The sequence below is a fragment of the Protopterus annectens genome, chromosome 2.part1, assembly GCF_019279795.1.
Source record: "Protopterus annectens isolate FY-2018-M chromosome 2.part1, PAN1.0, whole genome shotgun sequence".
NCBI classification, from domain to species: domain Eukaryota; kingdom Metazoa; phylum Chordata; order Ceratodontiformes; family Protopteridae; genus Protopterus; species Protopterus annectens.
In genome coordinates, this window is record NC_056729.1 from 1341800705 (window position 1) to 1341817680 (window position 16976).

The 16976-nt window shown below is 40.0% G+C and overlaps 1 protein-coding gene across 1 annotated transcript in view; it reads left to right on the forward strand.

Annotated features, from left to right (window-relative positions):
- The window catches only part of ACOX3 (acyl-CoA oxidase 3, pristanoyl), a 1839061-nt gene that overhangs the window by 1645707 nt on the left and 176378 nt on the right, over positions 1-16976 (forward strand). Inside the window, exon 15 of the mRNA XM_044062802.1 lies at positions 7327-7501. Coding sequence (XP_043918737.1) covers positions 7327-7501 — 175 coding nt within the window. The remainder of the gene's footprint in view (positions 1-7326; positions 7502-16976) is intronic.

Consider the following 16976-nt stretch of genomic DNA (forward strand, 5'->3'; position numbering starts at 1 on the left):
GCACCTTTCTGGCTGTCTCCCTTACCACCTCTGCTGTGGCTGCCCAGCTATCTGGTAACTCTTCACTGCCTCAAAGTGCCTGTCTTAACTTTTCCCAGAACTCCACCTTACAGTTATCCTTTTTCAACTTCCACCAGTTGGTCCTTGGCACTGCCCTCACTCTCCTCCTCTTTTTCTTCATCGCCAGTGCCATCCTACAAGCCACCATCCTGTGTTGCCTAACTACGCTTTCCCCTGTCACCACTTTGCAGTCTCCAATCTCCTTCAGACTGGCCCTCCTAAATAGGATATAATCTACATGCATGCATCTTCCTCCACTCTTGAACGTCACCCTATGCTCCTCCCTCTTCTTAAAATATTTATTCACCACAGCCATGTCCATCCTTTTCACAAAATCCACTACCGTCTGACCTGCATTCCTCTCTGTAACACACCATACCTACCCATCACCTCCTCATCTCAGTTACTGTGTAGAGCAAAACATTCCTCAATCCTTCTAGTAAAATCACCCTAGCTAACACTTTTTTTACCCTTTCTTCTTTTTGGCTCACTTATTTTGATTCACATCCAGATCTCCCTTAAATCATAACTGGAGCAATGCTATAAATGGTAGCCACATTTACAGTTAACCTGCCACATAGAGATCATCATTGTTCTGCATTACATGCTGAAAAACTGGTTAGAACTCCCACATTAACTAGCCCATACACAACTTCTTCTAACCCATACAATACTATGTAACCCCTCTGCCTGTGCTTCTGTCTCCTCAGTACTTCATCACTATCTTGCAGGTTGCCATCTGCTCTCTGATTGAAATCTGTAACCCAAAAAAGTATTGGGCAAAGTTTATATTTACACTGCATATACAAACTGTGGAACTCTGTCCCAGATTTAATCAAAATATATCTAGTCTCCATGTATTTAAGTCTTCTATCAGAGAATTTCTTACTAACTCAGGGCTATGGTCATGCACCTCACCTGTATGATCTATATTAATAGATACTTTGCATTCTTACTAACCTAACTTCTCATCAAACTGTTGGCCTATACCTTTCAACACCTGCTCTCTCCCCACTCTTAGGGTGGACTTGTATGTGTTTATTTTTACTTCCTAGCATAGTCCGGTGATGGCAGAATGTCCAGATTTTTGCCTCATATTTTTGGTCTGTTTTTCATAAAATTGTGGTTTCTGGCAAATTATTGGCAAATCGTTAAATATTGAAGTTAGAAAATAATGGCAGATGTTTGCATTTCAGACTTCATACCCTTTAGAAAAAATCCATGCTAATGCACAAGCTGTTATTCTATCGACTTTCTAATTTTGTAAGAGCAATATTTAAAAATTGTCCCAATTTTTGGGTCTTTGTCCCACTTTTATTTATGGGTTTGTCCAGATTTCTTGCTCTAAGATATTGAGAGGTATGATAAGAGGTTTAAAGAGCTGTTTCAAGCTGTCTCCTGTAGTCCAGTGGTGCAAGGTTCGATTCCCTCAGCCTCCATTGCCTAACTGTGTGACTCTGATCAAGTCACTTAACCAGACACTGCTCCTTATACTTGTAATACTTATGCATATACTGAGCATAGTATTTAATTGTAATTTGTTTTATTTATTTTTATTTTTACATCATTGTTGTCTCATCATGCTTTATTGTATCCCATGTGTTCCACTATCAAACTGTATATATATGCTATTTGAATTGACTTTGTACAAGTGTTTTATTTCTCACCAGGCCTCTGCTGAAAATGAGTATTTATTACCTATTTAGACTCTCCCAGTAAACAAATGTCAATAAATAAATAAAATAAATATCACACACACTTTCCCCTATTGTGTAGGATATAAATAGTCATAACATATCACCTCTTACAACTAAATCAGTAAACTCAGCATATTTTTTTATGAAACAAATATTCTTTTTAGTCATGTTTGCACTGCAGAACTTGACCGGTGTGTGAAAAAATATTACTTGTGGTTTATTCTCATAGTTTTTGATTATATTATGACATAAATTAAAAAATAATAAGCCTAATCCATTTTAGGTGTATACAGAGTCAATCAGCCTAATCCATAGCCAAAAAGTCAAGAGAATAATTATACATAATCCATCACAACTAAGCTAACTGTGTCATTACTGCATTTTTAAACACTTGTACTTACTGCATGTGTGCCTGTTGAATGGGAGGTTTTCCTTGAAAACAAAAAAATGACATGCATGATAGTGATGCAGTCAGTGGCAGAACAACCTGGAAATCATTAATGGAACCACTGGTACAGAAGGCACATTATTACTATAACCTTTTTGCCAATGCAGCTGCTAGCCATTGAGCCTCCGCTACTTGGACTTGAGGTCATTCGCTCTGTAGTGGTGGAGCTCCACCTAGATCCACTATGGTGAGAGCCACTGGGGGAGGGTGCTGTGATTTTGACAGCCAAGAGGCTTGCTTGTGTCTTTGATGGCATTCTTGGCAATGGAGACATTTTTAGGACACTTTAATTATTAACCAAGCCCTCCGTGAATAGGGAGACATGTGATCCACATCACCGCTGGGGCAACACTACCTTCCCCTAGCAAGTGAATGCTGTTGTATTCTTACTCAGTGAAGGCTAATACCTGTTGGTGGCTTGGTGCACCACACTTGCACCCCCGCCATGCCAACTGCCTAACTCAGAAGGGCTGCTACAGTGGTGAATGACTCTGACTGTCTTCCTCCCTGAGAATGGACATGGCATCCTCCATGCTAGTTTCATCAACTGCCCATGCCACTATTTGAAGTGGGGTCACCTGGGCAGTAGTCATGCTTTTAAGGCTGTACATCACCAGAGGTGGCTTTGCAGGTAGTGTTCTGCAATGCATTATTACAAGGCAGGTTATTGTAATATGCTGTAATGGCTAACAGCTGTGCTTTAAGGAAATCAAGAGGCACAGTGCAGTAGACAGTGGCAAGTCAGAGATGCAGAGAATGTGATCTTAAACATACCTATTCCTCTTAGCAAATTAAGTGTGATTGGTCCATTGAGTAGAGATGTTTCATGTAGTACTGCCCTTGTAAGCATTTTTCTCGATCATATGCTTGCTTGCTCTGGCTGCTAATTTACTCCATTGAAAAAAATTCTTCACACAGCATGGGATGTGAGAATATCACATACCTCATGGGTGATTTCATAAAGACTGGCCCCTGAGAGTAAGGTAACCTTAACTTCACTTTCCCTATAAAGGGCAGCAAAACATTTTATTTATTGAGCTGCTGAATGATTAGACATAACTGTTTCCATCTCTAAAACAAGTAGAACAGTCATTGTCCCCATATGGTGCATGGACCATTGATTATGTTATCCAGGCATTTAGTCAGTGGTCAAGTGTAAGGTGCTACAATCTGGTCTCTTAGATACAGACTGGTCTGAGATACAGATCTGATACAAGTTTTAAGATTCAGGTGGCAGCAGGGTTAAAGTCCCCCTTACTGTGAGATGCTTCAAACTCAGAACTGATTACATTATAGGTGGAAGTTGTAGCACAGACTACATGGGAGGTGAGGGGATGACTTTTTTTTTTTTCATAATTATCAGTTGATTCTTTGTCTTTTACTCTTCAGCCAGAGGTGTAAAAAAATCTGAAATCCATTTAACCATGGTTTGTTTCTTTTTCCTTTGGTTGCTACAAACCTGTACTTTTCTGCTGGTAAGAGAGAATGTTTATAAATATTAGGTGTCAGATATTATCTGCTGTCTTTGGGGGGGGGGGGGGTTAGAGGTAATGAGCCTCTTTATGTGAACTGAGCTAGGCTGGGGGAGCATTACAGAACTGGGGAGCCTGCATTAAAAAAAATTGTTTCATTCCTGTCACAAATAAGAACTATGAGAATATTCACCCATCTGGCTTACTTTTCCATATTCATGATGTTTTCTTGTAGATGTTTATTTTGAGAAAAAGGTTCTGCGGCAGTATCTGCAAGCTAAAGACCTTAACCATTATGCCAACCCCCCCGGTGTTCGTCTAGATTTGAATGCCCTGTAGTTTTCACTTATGCTTGACAAATATCACTTTCATTTCCTCATGCTATTATGTCAGTCATGGATAAGTTTCATGAGCACCTGCAATATTTCAGTTATTTTACTACTTTTTTTTACAAATAGACATCTTAAATGAAGCTGACTGAGCATTCTGATTTGAAAGAATCATAATGTCAGATAAATTAACGTTTTTTTTCAGGAGTTTAGTTAAAGGTGCCATAGTCTGTAGTGGGCTGGTTAAAATCAGCAACTCATAATCAGAGTTTATGGTCTTCTGTTAGAAAGGATTGGACTGCTTTGTGCTGATGAGAGTGGAATAGATAACTCAGAAGGAGGAGTTTAAGTATCTTGGGATTTTGTAAGTGAATAAAGGTAGAGGAAAGTGGTAGACTGACAAGCAAATTTTGGCAGTAGCATACGTACTGCAGATATTGTACTGGACTTTGGTGATGAAACAAGAACTGAGTCATGGGATAAATCTCTAAATTTACTGGGTCAGTCTGTGTTTCATAATCAACTATGATTGTGTGCTTTCTGTAGTGATTGAAAGACTGGGTCTATGAATCAAGTAGTGGAAATGAAGCTCCATTGTAGGATAGTTGGCTTTATTCCTTGTGACAGATCAGGGAACTTGAAAATCCAGGAGCATGTCAGAAATTAACCACTACTACTTGTTATTGAGAGGAAACACTTAAGGTGACATGGGCACCTTATGAAGATGCTCACTTGGCATATCTCACAGAAGGGATACCAGAAATGCCTCATTTGGAAGAGACCCCAGGATGTGGTGGAGAGATTATATCATTCAGCATTCATAACAGTATCTTAGGAATACCACAGGGTAACGTGGAGACTAGTTTAGCTAGAGAAGTATGGCTTTCCCCTGTATGGCTTGTTACCACTGTGATCTACACCTGGGCAAGTAGCTTAGAAAATGAATGAGTGAATGTGATGGTGTTCTTTTCTTTAAATCATGTTTGGCTAGTGGATAATTTAGTATATATGGTTATTTTTTTAGGCAACAAAACATTTTCAGGCTCTTTTGGCTCTGTAGCATAGAAGGATGGAGCCTTGACTCTTTCCCATCTGACTAGGGTTCAGCTACCAGCCCAGGAAAAAAAATGGAGTTTAGAAAGAGAGGTAGCAGTGACCATCCATGTTGGTTTACCCACCTCTGCAGTAAGGGAGAGAGAATGTGTTTCCCCAGGGTGTGTTCCATGAATGAATCTGTGTTGGAGATGGGAATCTGTCAAGAATGTCATATCCTTAAAGGGTCTGAGCTACTTGAGGTGATAGTTGGACAGTTGCTTGCATGAGAAAGTGGTATCCAAAAGATGCTATTTATACAACCCCTGGAGGTGTTTGCTGAAGTGAACAAGAGGAGGCTAAATGCGTCAGATAAAGAAAAAAAAATCAGCCTATGGTAACAACCTATCTCCACTCTTGACTCTCTCCCTGACATTATTAGTGGCCTCAGATGGTCATATTTGGGCAAGTCAGTAGAGTGGCTGGGAGCAGCTTTTGGGGGTCACTTTGGGAAGACCAGCAAATAAAGTTACAAGGTTTTGCAGTGGAGTAACTTCACTGAAAATCATAGCTTTTGAAGCATTAAAATGAATACATAGTTTAGCCATTTCATCCTTTTCTATGATTATAGAAGGGACAGTGACTCATAATTGTCTGCTTGGGCTTTCAGAAAGACTTCAGTTTCTGTTTCACTTTCAAGATTTACCTTGGCTTTGATTCTTAGTTGTTTTCTAAGTCTTCTCTATTTCCCCCTCTGTTTTTCTCCTTCTGCCAGCATACAGTATCTGTAGACCCAGTGTTTCTTCTAAAATTGATCTGTGATTGTCAGTTCTTCTCCTAGAGATTCATGCCTTTATCTGAACAGACCCTTTTGTTGTATTCCTTATGACTAGTTACAAATTTCACTTTGAAATAATCTTCAACTTCATCTAAAATGTATTAATTGTTTGTATCCAAGCACTGTGCAAAATAGGGTACACGTCATATATATGTAACAGTAGAAGTAATGGATGGAATCAGGTAAAACAATAAAAATAAAGTAATTTAGAATTATAAAGTGGGATTTAATCAGTTCACCTTTAATTCTTCCCAAACCTCAGAATAAAAACAAAGTATTTTGTATTCAGACAGGCTAAAATATCACCTGTCATGGTCTATTGAGACCATCATACTAACTTCTTGTTTGCTTTGCTTGGATTTGGAATCACTCGCTACCTTCTAATCAAACACTATCCAAATGGCTTATGCCTTACATAGTCTTATATCATTGGTGGAGATAAGCATCCCTAGAGTGCTGTGACAGACTTATGGAAACAAGGTCATTGGTGCTTCTTTGGGACACTGTATAGATGCCCTTCAGGTGTTATACTTCCATGTGTATCTTCATGAAATACTGTTGCTTAGATATGGCATCTAGAGGATGGTAATGTTACCTCACAGAATAGCCTTTTCTGATGCATGTCTACAGAAATTTCACCATGCTTTGAGATTTTTCTCTTTACTGCTTAACAGCTGCCATACAAATAACTGCCTACTGAAGGATTTTCCTCAGATTCTAAGTTGACATTTTAAATGCACAAACTCTAAATTACAAATATGCTTCATCAATGAGGATTTCCCTCTCTCTGTCTCCCTGTTTCTAGTTTGCTTTCTTGCTAGATGGTCTAAGGACTTCTCTTACTTCCAGTTTAACTTCAACTATTACTAGAAAGAACTGGAGAACATACAGTTGACTTCATCTTTATGGCTTCATCTGATGAAGGTTCCTATATTGGTTCTATGGCTTTAGCTTCCCAGAAGACTGCAACAAAATCTTGCTTGCTCACTTGTAGTACAGGAGAGTGCTACAAATCCTACAAACTGCCTGTTATGCTAAACCCTTTTATGTCTGTACTTTTTACTGTATTTATTAACACAAGTGCTGCCCCTCCTGACAGGCCATTTTAAGTGATGTCTCCAGTATAATCAAGATTTGCCTCTCCAGAGCCAAATAAAATGTTTTGAGTTGTACCAAGGATATGGATGTTTGCTTATGATCAGATTTTCAGTAGTTATGATTATATCTTGTTCAGCAATGAAAATAATATCACTTTTGTATAAAAGAGTGCAACAATAGTACAGGTTATTCCCTCAAAGTTTTCATTTTACAAATGCACATCATTATTGACTTTATAGATCACTTGGCCTATAATTTCACATTTAATACAAACTGAATTCAAGGCATTCATGTGTTATGTGCTTAGGTATATGCTATGTTTACTCATTCTGTTTGTTTATTTTTTATTCAGGTGTATTATTGTCGGTCTCTGGCAATTGCATATATTGAGCATACTGTTTTGCAACGGTATCATGACTTTACTCATGATTCCAACATCCCTCCATCCCTGCAACCAGTGCTTCAGAGGCTGAGTGCCCTCTATGGTTTGTGGTCACTAAGCAATCATATGGCTACTCTTTACCAAGGTAAGTTAAGACAATTTAACTTGCAAACAGGTTTCTGAAGACTTGTTCACATGTTTGTTGTAGTTCAAAAATAATGGAACTGTGCATATACACAATATTGTTTTATGATTTTCAAAATCTAGTGTGAAGGCAAAGAATATTTAAGCTCACTAAGTGTGAAGGACTGCAGACTGCAGCTTTTCTCAGATGTAGAGGTTGCAGTACAGCATAGATATGTAGTAATGCTTTGAGGACCCATGCTTCAGAAATTGCTTTGGGTTAGTTTAGTCAGCCTATTTTATCTCCATAATGTATGTTCCGTTTCATCCCAACAAACGGATAGTTTGTGCATACCAAACATTAAAATGTGTGGAGCAAAAATTAAATACATTCCTCTGTCTACCTGTTTTGTATAAATCACCTGCCTGGGTGGGGGGTCGGTCATTGTGGAACCAAGCTGAGCAATGGAGGCCAAAGTCCCCCTGTCCATAACTCATTTTGCAAGACCCCAAGCATTCTCAAGCAAGCTTACAGAGATAACCCCTCCAAAGTTTGCTGGGCCTGTTCTACGGCCTTCTGCCTGTGAGATTAACTTGAAGAACTCCTGCAGTGTACACACAGTTAGGATCCCCACTAGGCGCCCAGACCTGAATTCAGCCATGCCAGTGCTATAAAGGGAAAAAGCAGTGACTAGGGCCAAGGCAACCCTAGTCTGATTAGTGGCTCTGTTGCTTAATAGAGATGGAGGGGAATATGTTTGTGTCTATCCTGGCAGGGCAGGACCATACCAGGCATCTCTCTAGTGAACCTCTGGCCAGGTAAATGACTTTTGACTGAGAATCAGGAGGGGCGGAAGGACAACAGAAGATGCTATTGCCCTATAGGGTCTGGGATGTGGACAAGAGAAGAGAAAGAGAAAATGCTACAACCCTGTAGGGTCAGGTGTGTGGACTTGCATTCTTTGCCATTCGACATGGCCTGCCCAGCCTAACATAGTTATTACAGCACACTGGATGTGGAGGGGCTTACTCAAAATCCCTCACCAAGCTGCAGTATGATTTTTGCCTGCCTGGCCCATCCTACAGATTAGTGTCTGCACACAAATAAGTCTCTGTACAGGATTCTCCCAGAATGGAGACTCTCCTGGTGTGGAGACATTGGTGAGCATGTCTGAGATGTGGTGTGCTGGTAGAAGAAACCTGAAGTCAGTAGTGAGTGGGATGAAAAAAAATAAAAATAAAAAGCTCATATGACTTCATTCAGTCCAGTGGAGTAGTGGCTGTACTCTAAGATCTTGCCAGACTGCTAAGCTCTTCAGTGTGCCTTGAATAGTGAGCCCAGCATCCTGCAAATGAGACTTATTTGCATCATTTATATTCATGGATCTTACCCTTTTTGTAAGTAACCAAAGCTCATGACCATAGGTGAGAATGAGACATCCTATGAATTTGCTGTAGCATCACCACCACATTTTTTTTCTAATGTGCTGCTTTTGCAGTGCACAACAGTTGGTCATTCTCCTGCTCCTCTCTATCAACACTGATGAATGAGACCTGAAGATACTTAAACTCCTACTGTTTGGGTTGCTACTGACCCCTCATTTGCAAAGAGCAATCTACCCTTTTCTGGAGTAAAACCACGACTTTTGATTTGTAGGTGGTAATTTTCATCCCGGCTACTTCACAGTTAACAATGATCTGCTCCAGTATACAGCAAACATCAAAATTACATAAGGCCAACAGGAAAATGTCATCTGCATACAGCAAAGATGCAACCTTCACATCCACAAACTATATTCTTTTCATACTTCAGCTGCATTTTAATACTCTGTCTGCGAAAGTTATGAATGGTAGGGAAGACAAAACACACACAGCTTGAGTGCATTCACTGTAATTCAGAGAATCCAGTTGCAATTCTTGTTCTGTAAATAGAGGGACCGCTATGCAATGAGCAGTGTCTCTCTGGGACCCCATGATGCTGTAGCACCTCCCACAAGACCATCCAGCGTACATAGTTATATATCTTATGAGAGTCCACAAAATTTATTAACTTCATAATCCATTCCGGTATCTTTCCAGGAAAAAAAGAGTTGACCCAATGTTCTGTGGAGAGGACAGACTCTGGATTGCTCCTTCTGAATCAGAGACTCATCTCAGGGATGAAGGTCCCTTACAGAAGCTTGGAATATGCTTCCCAGAGAGGATGAGAAGCATGATCCTTCTGTTACTGGGGCAAACCCTTCTATTCCCTTTTTGAAAATGGGAGTTACCACCCCATCTTGCCAGTCCAGAGTTACTGTCCCTGTCTCCCATGCAACATGTAAAACGTGAATTAAGTACACCACCTTAATAATATCCTGTGCCTTCAGTATTTTTCAGTTAGGTCTTGTCCAGTGTGACAAGATTGTCATGTTCTTACTGATTAACTGCTGCACTGATTTCATGAATGGGAATAGATTTAGTCCCACCAGCTATTTTTCCATATCCATTGAAATCAATAGCTTCTCCAGCTACTAGGTCCACTTCCTGCTACTGATTCCATTTAATATCAGTGTTTCTCCACACACAGGTTCATACGTGTTTACTAGGCTAACAACCACAATGGCCTTTTTAAGCTTAGCCATGCAGCCCATCTGATACCCTTGATAAGTATAAGCAGAGGCTTGTTTGATGAAACATTTAAAGCTAGCGCCTGGGAGATAAATCATTTACAGGTTGTCTGTTTCCATTAGAGACATGGGTGCCAAACCAGGGATATGAACTTCCTGTTCCCCATCCAGTTGTCCAGGTTGCACTTGAATTGCATTAGGGAGGAACTCTGTTTCACATGGATGAGGAGCCTGTTCCAGAGATTGGGTAATCTGTGGGATACATACCTGTCTCTCCAGCAGGCCCTATTTATATCACAGGCAAGGTTTAAGTCTTTAGAATGGGTAATTCTGGTGCTGTGTGTTTTGCAGATATGCAGGAGGTCTGTCAGAGTGGGGTCTGACAATGCCCTGTTGTCAGGCATAGATCTCCCCTCCAAAAGCCTGTAGGAGACAGAATCAGTGGTGGTTGGTGACTTCAAATCAAAGGGGGGCTGCAGGAGACAGGTGAATGGGTGGGGGTCAATGGGAAGGGGTATGGCCAACTAGAAAGGGGAGGGGCTATGCTCAAAACCACAAAAACTGTAACTTTAATTAAATACACCGCCCTGGGTGCTAAACCAGCATTATGAGAGTCCAATCAAGACAAAATGATGTGTAGAAGAAAAAAATATTTCAATGTATTGGCTGCATGACAGCTTACTTAATATGTAGATGGAAACAAAAAGGTTGTGAGGCATGAAAAAATAAATTACTTTTTAAATACATTACTGAAATGCCAGTCAAAATCAAATATAAGAAAAACAAGCAGCACTCAACTCAAACCACTTCTCCTTGCACTGCAATTCTAATTATAATTTATATTCAGCTTTATTAAAGTACCAAGTAACATGCTGAAAGTAACAATCTCGGTGATACCTCCACTTGTAAAAATGCTTCTTATCCAAAAAAGACCTGCTGCCTGACAACTGTCTACTTGTTTCATGGGGAAAACATGATCAAAGTAAAAAAATGAAAAGCAAACAAGAAACAAGCTCAAGATACATTGCTGGCAGGATTACTGTACAGATAATGGACCACACATGATAGATTAGCATTCTGTTTGGTTTACAGGTAAAGCCTGCAAAGATGACTGCACGTCTCCAACAAATGTAATGAGCTTCTTAAAATAATGTAATCCTGTCCTTTATTACAAATACTGTCATATGCATTTCAATACACAAGGCTTATACATTATCTAGTTATTCCCTCAAACGTTCTCTATTTAAGTCTCTCAGCCTTCTGGGTTCTTAGATTCTTCTGGATTGAGGTGAATCTGGTTTGTGTTTGGAAACATATTCATCAAAGGTGGTTTGACATGGCCAAATATATGTCAGGCACACAGGTCACCCTGGAGCAAAAGCTATGATGAGCAATGAGACTGGGCTGGAGTTCTTTCAGTGGGCCTTTTTTTTACTTAGGGCTTTTTGCTTCTTATTTGTTACTTGGTGGTTTTACATCAGGGCTCTTAACGGGCATTGTTGTACCGGCTAGGTGACATAGTGCAGGGGCATGGGGGTGCATATGATCTCCCCTTGATCTAGATGATGATCCCTTCATGATCAGGTGTTGGAAATAGAAGTCTTCCCTTAAAATTGGGCGAAATGAAGGTTTGTCAAACGAAGGCTACTCATGTCAACAAAAAAGCAGTACTGGGATGACTTTCCCCAGATCCCTGATGACTTTTTTTATGCTTTTTGGATTGTTGCCTAGGTAACCTAGCTTTTTTACCAGGGGTAACCTGTTTTTTTTTTGGCATTTTACTATGCATTTGCATTTGGCTCTGCCATGGCTCTGGCTTCTGTGAGGCCCCTTTTAGTGAGGTCTCTTCAGGAGGATGTCTGTGTCAGATTTCGCGTTGCATAATTTTCCTTTGTTCATCATCTGCAAACTTTGTCAGCCATAACCTCCTCTTGTGTTTTGTTTGCAAAACAAGAGTGGGATGCAAGACTGGGAGACTGGACTGTGAATGTGGGACACCACTTGTGCTTTTGAGTTGATCATGGCTCCAGCAACTCTGACCCTGCTGGGTTTTGTCGCCAGCCAGTTTGCAACCCCATCTTGTATGTATGGGTGGCTTTTCTGATCTGATGTGTTTTTCGAGATACCTGAGTGTGGTGATTGTGCAGGTTGCAGGTCGAGGTAGAGGTAGGCTGGACTGCCTTTCCCCATCAAATGGCTGGTGTGACTGTCTAAAAAAAGTCAGCCAAAGTTTAAGAGGCAGGATCTGCCTTTGACAAAAAAAACTGGGTTGGATCCAAAAGTCTGCAAGTCCCTATGTCTTTATTTATATGAGTTCCATTATGATCCTCTCCATGGCTTTGCAGATAAGGCTTGTCAAGCTAATGGGGCGGTAATTTCCAGGGTCTGTGTAAGTATTCTCTGTGTGGCAACAACAGAAAGGCTTTCAATGTTGACAGTTCTTTAACAGTATGCTTATTAAAGTTTACTTGTATCTTACAATCTCAGACAAGCTTACCTGATGGTCATTAAAGCATTGCTACTTAAACACAGAGCAATAGGCATTTTCTGAGTAATAATAAGCATAAATCAACAGTATAAACATATGACAGAAACCAGAACATTCTGCAAAATCAAGGACCGTATAAAAGTAGCACATGTGTCTACCTTGGATGGGGGATACTCTGCACATTTACACTGCATAACTGCTTGTTGCCTTGCTTGGACACATCCAGAGTCACTACATGGGGGAGTGGGGTGCAGCAAGTATGTCACAATTTGAAATGTCTTTGGATAATTGCTTATTAAAGTATGCTTATTAAAGCTTACTTGTATCTTACAATCTCAGACAAGCTTACCTGATGGTCATTAAAGCATTGCTACTTAAACACAGAGCAACAGGCACTTTCTGAGTAATAATAAGCATAAATCAACAGTATAAACATATGACAGAAACCAGAACATTCTGCAAAATCAAGGACCGTATAAAAGTAGCACTTGTGTCTACCTTGGATGGGGGATACTCTGCACATTTACACTGCATAACTGCTCCTTGCCTTGCTTGGACACATCCAGAGTCACTACATGGGGGAGTGGGGTGCAGCAAGTATGTCACAATTTGAAATGTCTCTGGGTAACAGTGATGGCCCTGACACATTTGTCATACCTCTCAACCTCAGAACAAGAAATATGGACAGAGCCATACATAGAAGTGGGACAAAGGCCCAAAAATAAGGACAAATTTTAAATATTGCTTTTATAAACTTAGGTCTTGCATTAGTATGAATTTTCTGAAAGGTACGAAATCTGAAACTCAAATGTCTGGCATTATTTTCTAACTTCAGTCTTTAATGATTTGTCACTAATTTGCCAAAAAAACCACAATTTTATGAAAAATGGACCAAAAATGTGATGCAAAAATATAAAATAGCCACACAATACAGCTGGGAACCTGTCAGAGAAGGGACACTTTTTTAATATTATTACTGTTAACTTGAGCAGCTGACAAAATAAAAGAATATACATGCATTTCTGAAATAAAAGTAATCTATAACTCTTATTACAGTTATTGCTTAATTGTAAGCCCTCCACGGTTTCTTCCAAAATTGCCATTTTGCGACGGGATTATTAGGGGAAGAGCAACATTTTGAGCCAAAATCAGGGACATTTGAGAGGTTTGGATATGCCTAATTCTATAAAGCAATTTATTTGCACATACCTCTCAACCTGTTAATGCAGGAAATCTGGACAAGGCCAAATATACCAGGGGAACATATAAACAGTACTTTAAATTGTTGTATAAACTGAGACAGTTGATAGAATAACAGGTCTTGCTTTAGTATGCATGTTTCTGAAGGTTATGAAGTCTGAAACTCAGTGTCTGTCATTACTTAGTGACTTAATTCCTAAATTATTTGCCAGAAAACCACACATTTTATGAGGAACAAACCAAAAATAAGAAGCAAAAATGTATTAATTCTGTGAAAATCTGGACAGTTGAGAGGTTCAGCCGGGGCTGTCTTTAAGTTTGCCGCCCTTTCCCCCTCACAAAGTCATGGTCAAATGGAGACTCCCCCCTGCAGCCATTCCAATGAACCATTACTTGGCTATTTCACCCCATTTTCCATAAACACCAATGTGCATACTGCTTTATTTCTACGATGATTTGGACTTCATTTGAAAGTTTTATTTTGCATTTTACAGCACAAACACTAAGACATCTGCTAAATAAAGCAATGGAATCTCACAATGGAAAACAGACTTAGCATTAAAACTTCTCTGCCCTTGAAACTCACTTTCATTGAAACAGCATTGAAACCCACATTCAAAGAAAATACATTTTGCCATTGGCAGATAAAGATTGACTTTGGGCTGTTTTCAAATAATAGGCCCCTTGCACATGAAACGTACATGTGGTCTTTGATACACTTTCCTAATTGTATTAAATTATATTCCTTGTACAATATAGTACAGTTGTTACAGGGTGTTTTAAATTTGTTTTGAACATTTTTCCAGTAAACAAGGAAACAAAATGCATGCACCAATAATGACAAAATTGTTCAATTCAGAACATTTTTCCAGTAAACAATGAAATAAAATGCATGCACCAATAGCGACAAAACTGCCCAGTTCAGATCATTTCTATCATAAAAGTCTACTCAAACTTCTGCAGTCCACCAGTATCAGTAAATATGCACAATCTCTGAAGAAGTAAAAGTCATCTAAATAATTCCACATTAAAGAAATCTGTAACTAATGAAGAGGGTGCTGCTAGCAAAGAACTTTATATTTCATTGTTTCATCTACAATTAAAGTGCCTGTTGCCCTTGAGGAATAAATTGCCTAAGTTGCATTAAACAAGTGATACACTAGTAATATTTTAATAGGGAATGGATGGCAAACTTATAACAGGTTCATAGTTACTAGGTATCTTCACCAAAAAGGACTGCAGCATCCACCCCTTTACAATGCAGTACAGTATGAGCAATGCATCTACCTACTGTGGGAGTAGAACCCACAGCCTTCTGCATCAAAAGCAAGTACACTATTGTGCTACTAACAACGCAAGCAGACTTGACATAAGCAGCACTAAACTTTTGTTCCCCTGCAGCTCTCAGCTTCTTGTAAAATCTACTTGACAGTCAACTGCATCTCTGAACTTTGCAGCACAAGAAATCTGGAAAAATCCAAAATTTGGGGGGGGGGGGCAAAAGACCAAAACATAGGGACACATTTTAAACATTGCTTGTTTAATGTTGGAAAATTGTTAGAATAAAATGCTGTTACCACCATACATTTCACTGCCAAGTATTGAACCCAGGATCCTGTGCAAAACAGTCAGAGTAACATACCACTATGCCAAATCATCTGTTTTATGAAAGAAAGGAAGACTGAAACTTAAATGGCTACCATTTAGTGAATTCAGTTCTCACCATAGCTGTCAACATCTTAGCACAAAACACCTGAACAAAGCCAATAATGGGGGAATACAGCCCCCAAACATATTCAGTGAGTTCAGTTATCACCATAGCTCTCAACCTTGGCACAAAAAACCAGGATGAAGCCAATAATGTGGGAATACAGTCCAAAAAATAGGGACAAATATCCATTGAGGACACCAGAGCAAACCCACACAAACACAGGGAGGACATGCAGACTCCACACAGATGGCACCCCAGCCAAGAATCAAACCAGACAACCTGTAGCAGCTGTCAGGTAACAATGCTACCAATGCACTACTGGCTGCGTTAAGGAACAAAAATACAGAAACCACAGATTTTATGAGGAACAGAATAGAACAAATATGAGGCAACAATCTGCAAATGTTTTACAAATGGTGGTGGATAGGGAATTCAGGCTCTTGTCACTTGGGACCAAGGTACAGGGTTCAAGCCTTATTCTCTACCCACCACCATGTAGCAACTGGGGCATTTCATACACACACATGCACACACACACACACCCTGATGATTCCTGCCCTCCATAATAGCCCACGCAGGCTTTCGGGGTCTTGACGTGAGTAGGCTGGAGCCTGCGGGCGATGCAGTCTGGTGTTCTTCCGTTCTGTGCAGTCATCACCACAAAGACCTCTGGGCTGGCAGGGCGGAGTTCCCTGCCTTCCCTTTCTGGACTGACTAACAGAGCAGTGTAGGAATGAAGCATGCATGCATGCATGGAGTTCTGGACTGCCTAACACAGCAGTCAGGAACTAAGCATGCATGCGTGAAGTACTTGTAAACATTTTTTTAAGTTTATTTTTTATTTTCTACAATGGGGGAATTTATTTTATTCCTTTTACAGGTGGGGGGTTGCAGTCCTATAGCATGAGCAGCCCCTGGACAGAATACAAGAATAGGGCCTTGAGGTGGATGTCTTTGTAGGGCATTTTACTTAAGCCCCTTATTCTTTTAGTGAGGAACCTCTGTGCACATTTCAGTTGTTGGATATGCCTGGTTAGGTACATAAAAAAGGGGGCATTGTACTCAATGATAAGTCTGATGAATGCCAAATGCAGTGGAACAGTGCTTCCTTGGACTTAGATGACATACCTTTGTTTATATGTTGTGCAACACAGAATGACCATCATGTGTCTCCAATTGTGAGGAAATCAAAGACCAGATCACTATTTATTTGTGTCCCTAAGTCCCTGACTACTGGGTCAACTCTAAGGGGTGTGTTGTCAATATGATAGTTACCAGGGGTGGATAACTTCCAGAAGGATACTATTATGCATTTCTTGGCATTTAGTGTTAGTCCACGGTTCTGATACCAGTTGTTTGTCTGTGTCAGCCCCTCCTGGAGAACATTTGTGTCAGTGTGGGATTCAGTGACAGCTCTTAATTTGCAATCATCTGCAAATTTAGTCAGCCAGAGACCACTGACATTGGCCTTGACTTCAGAGAAGTAAAT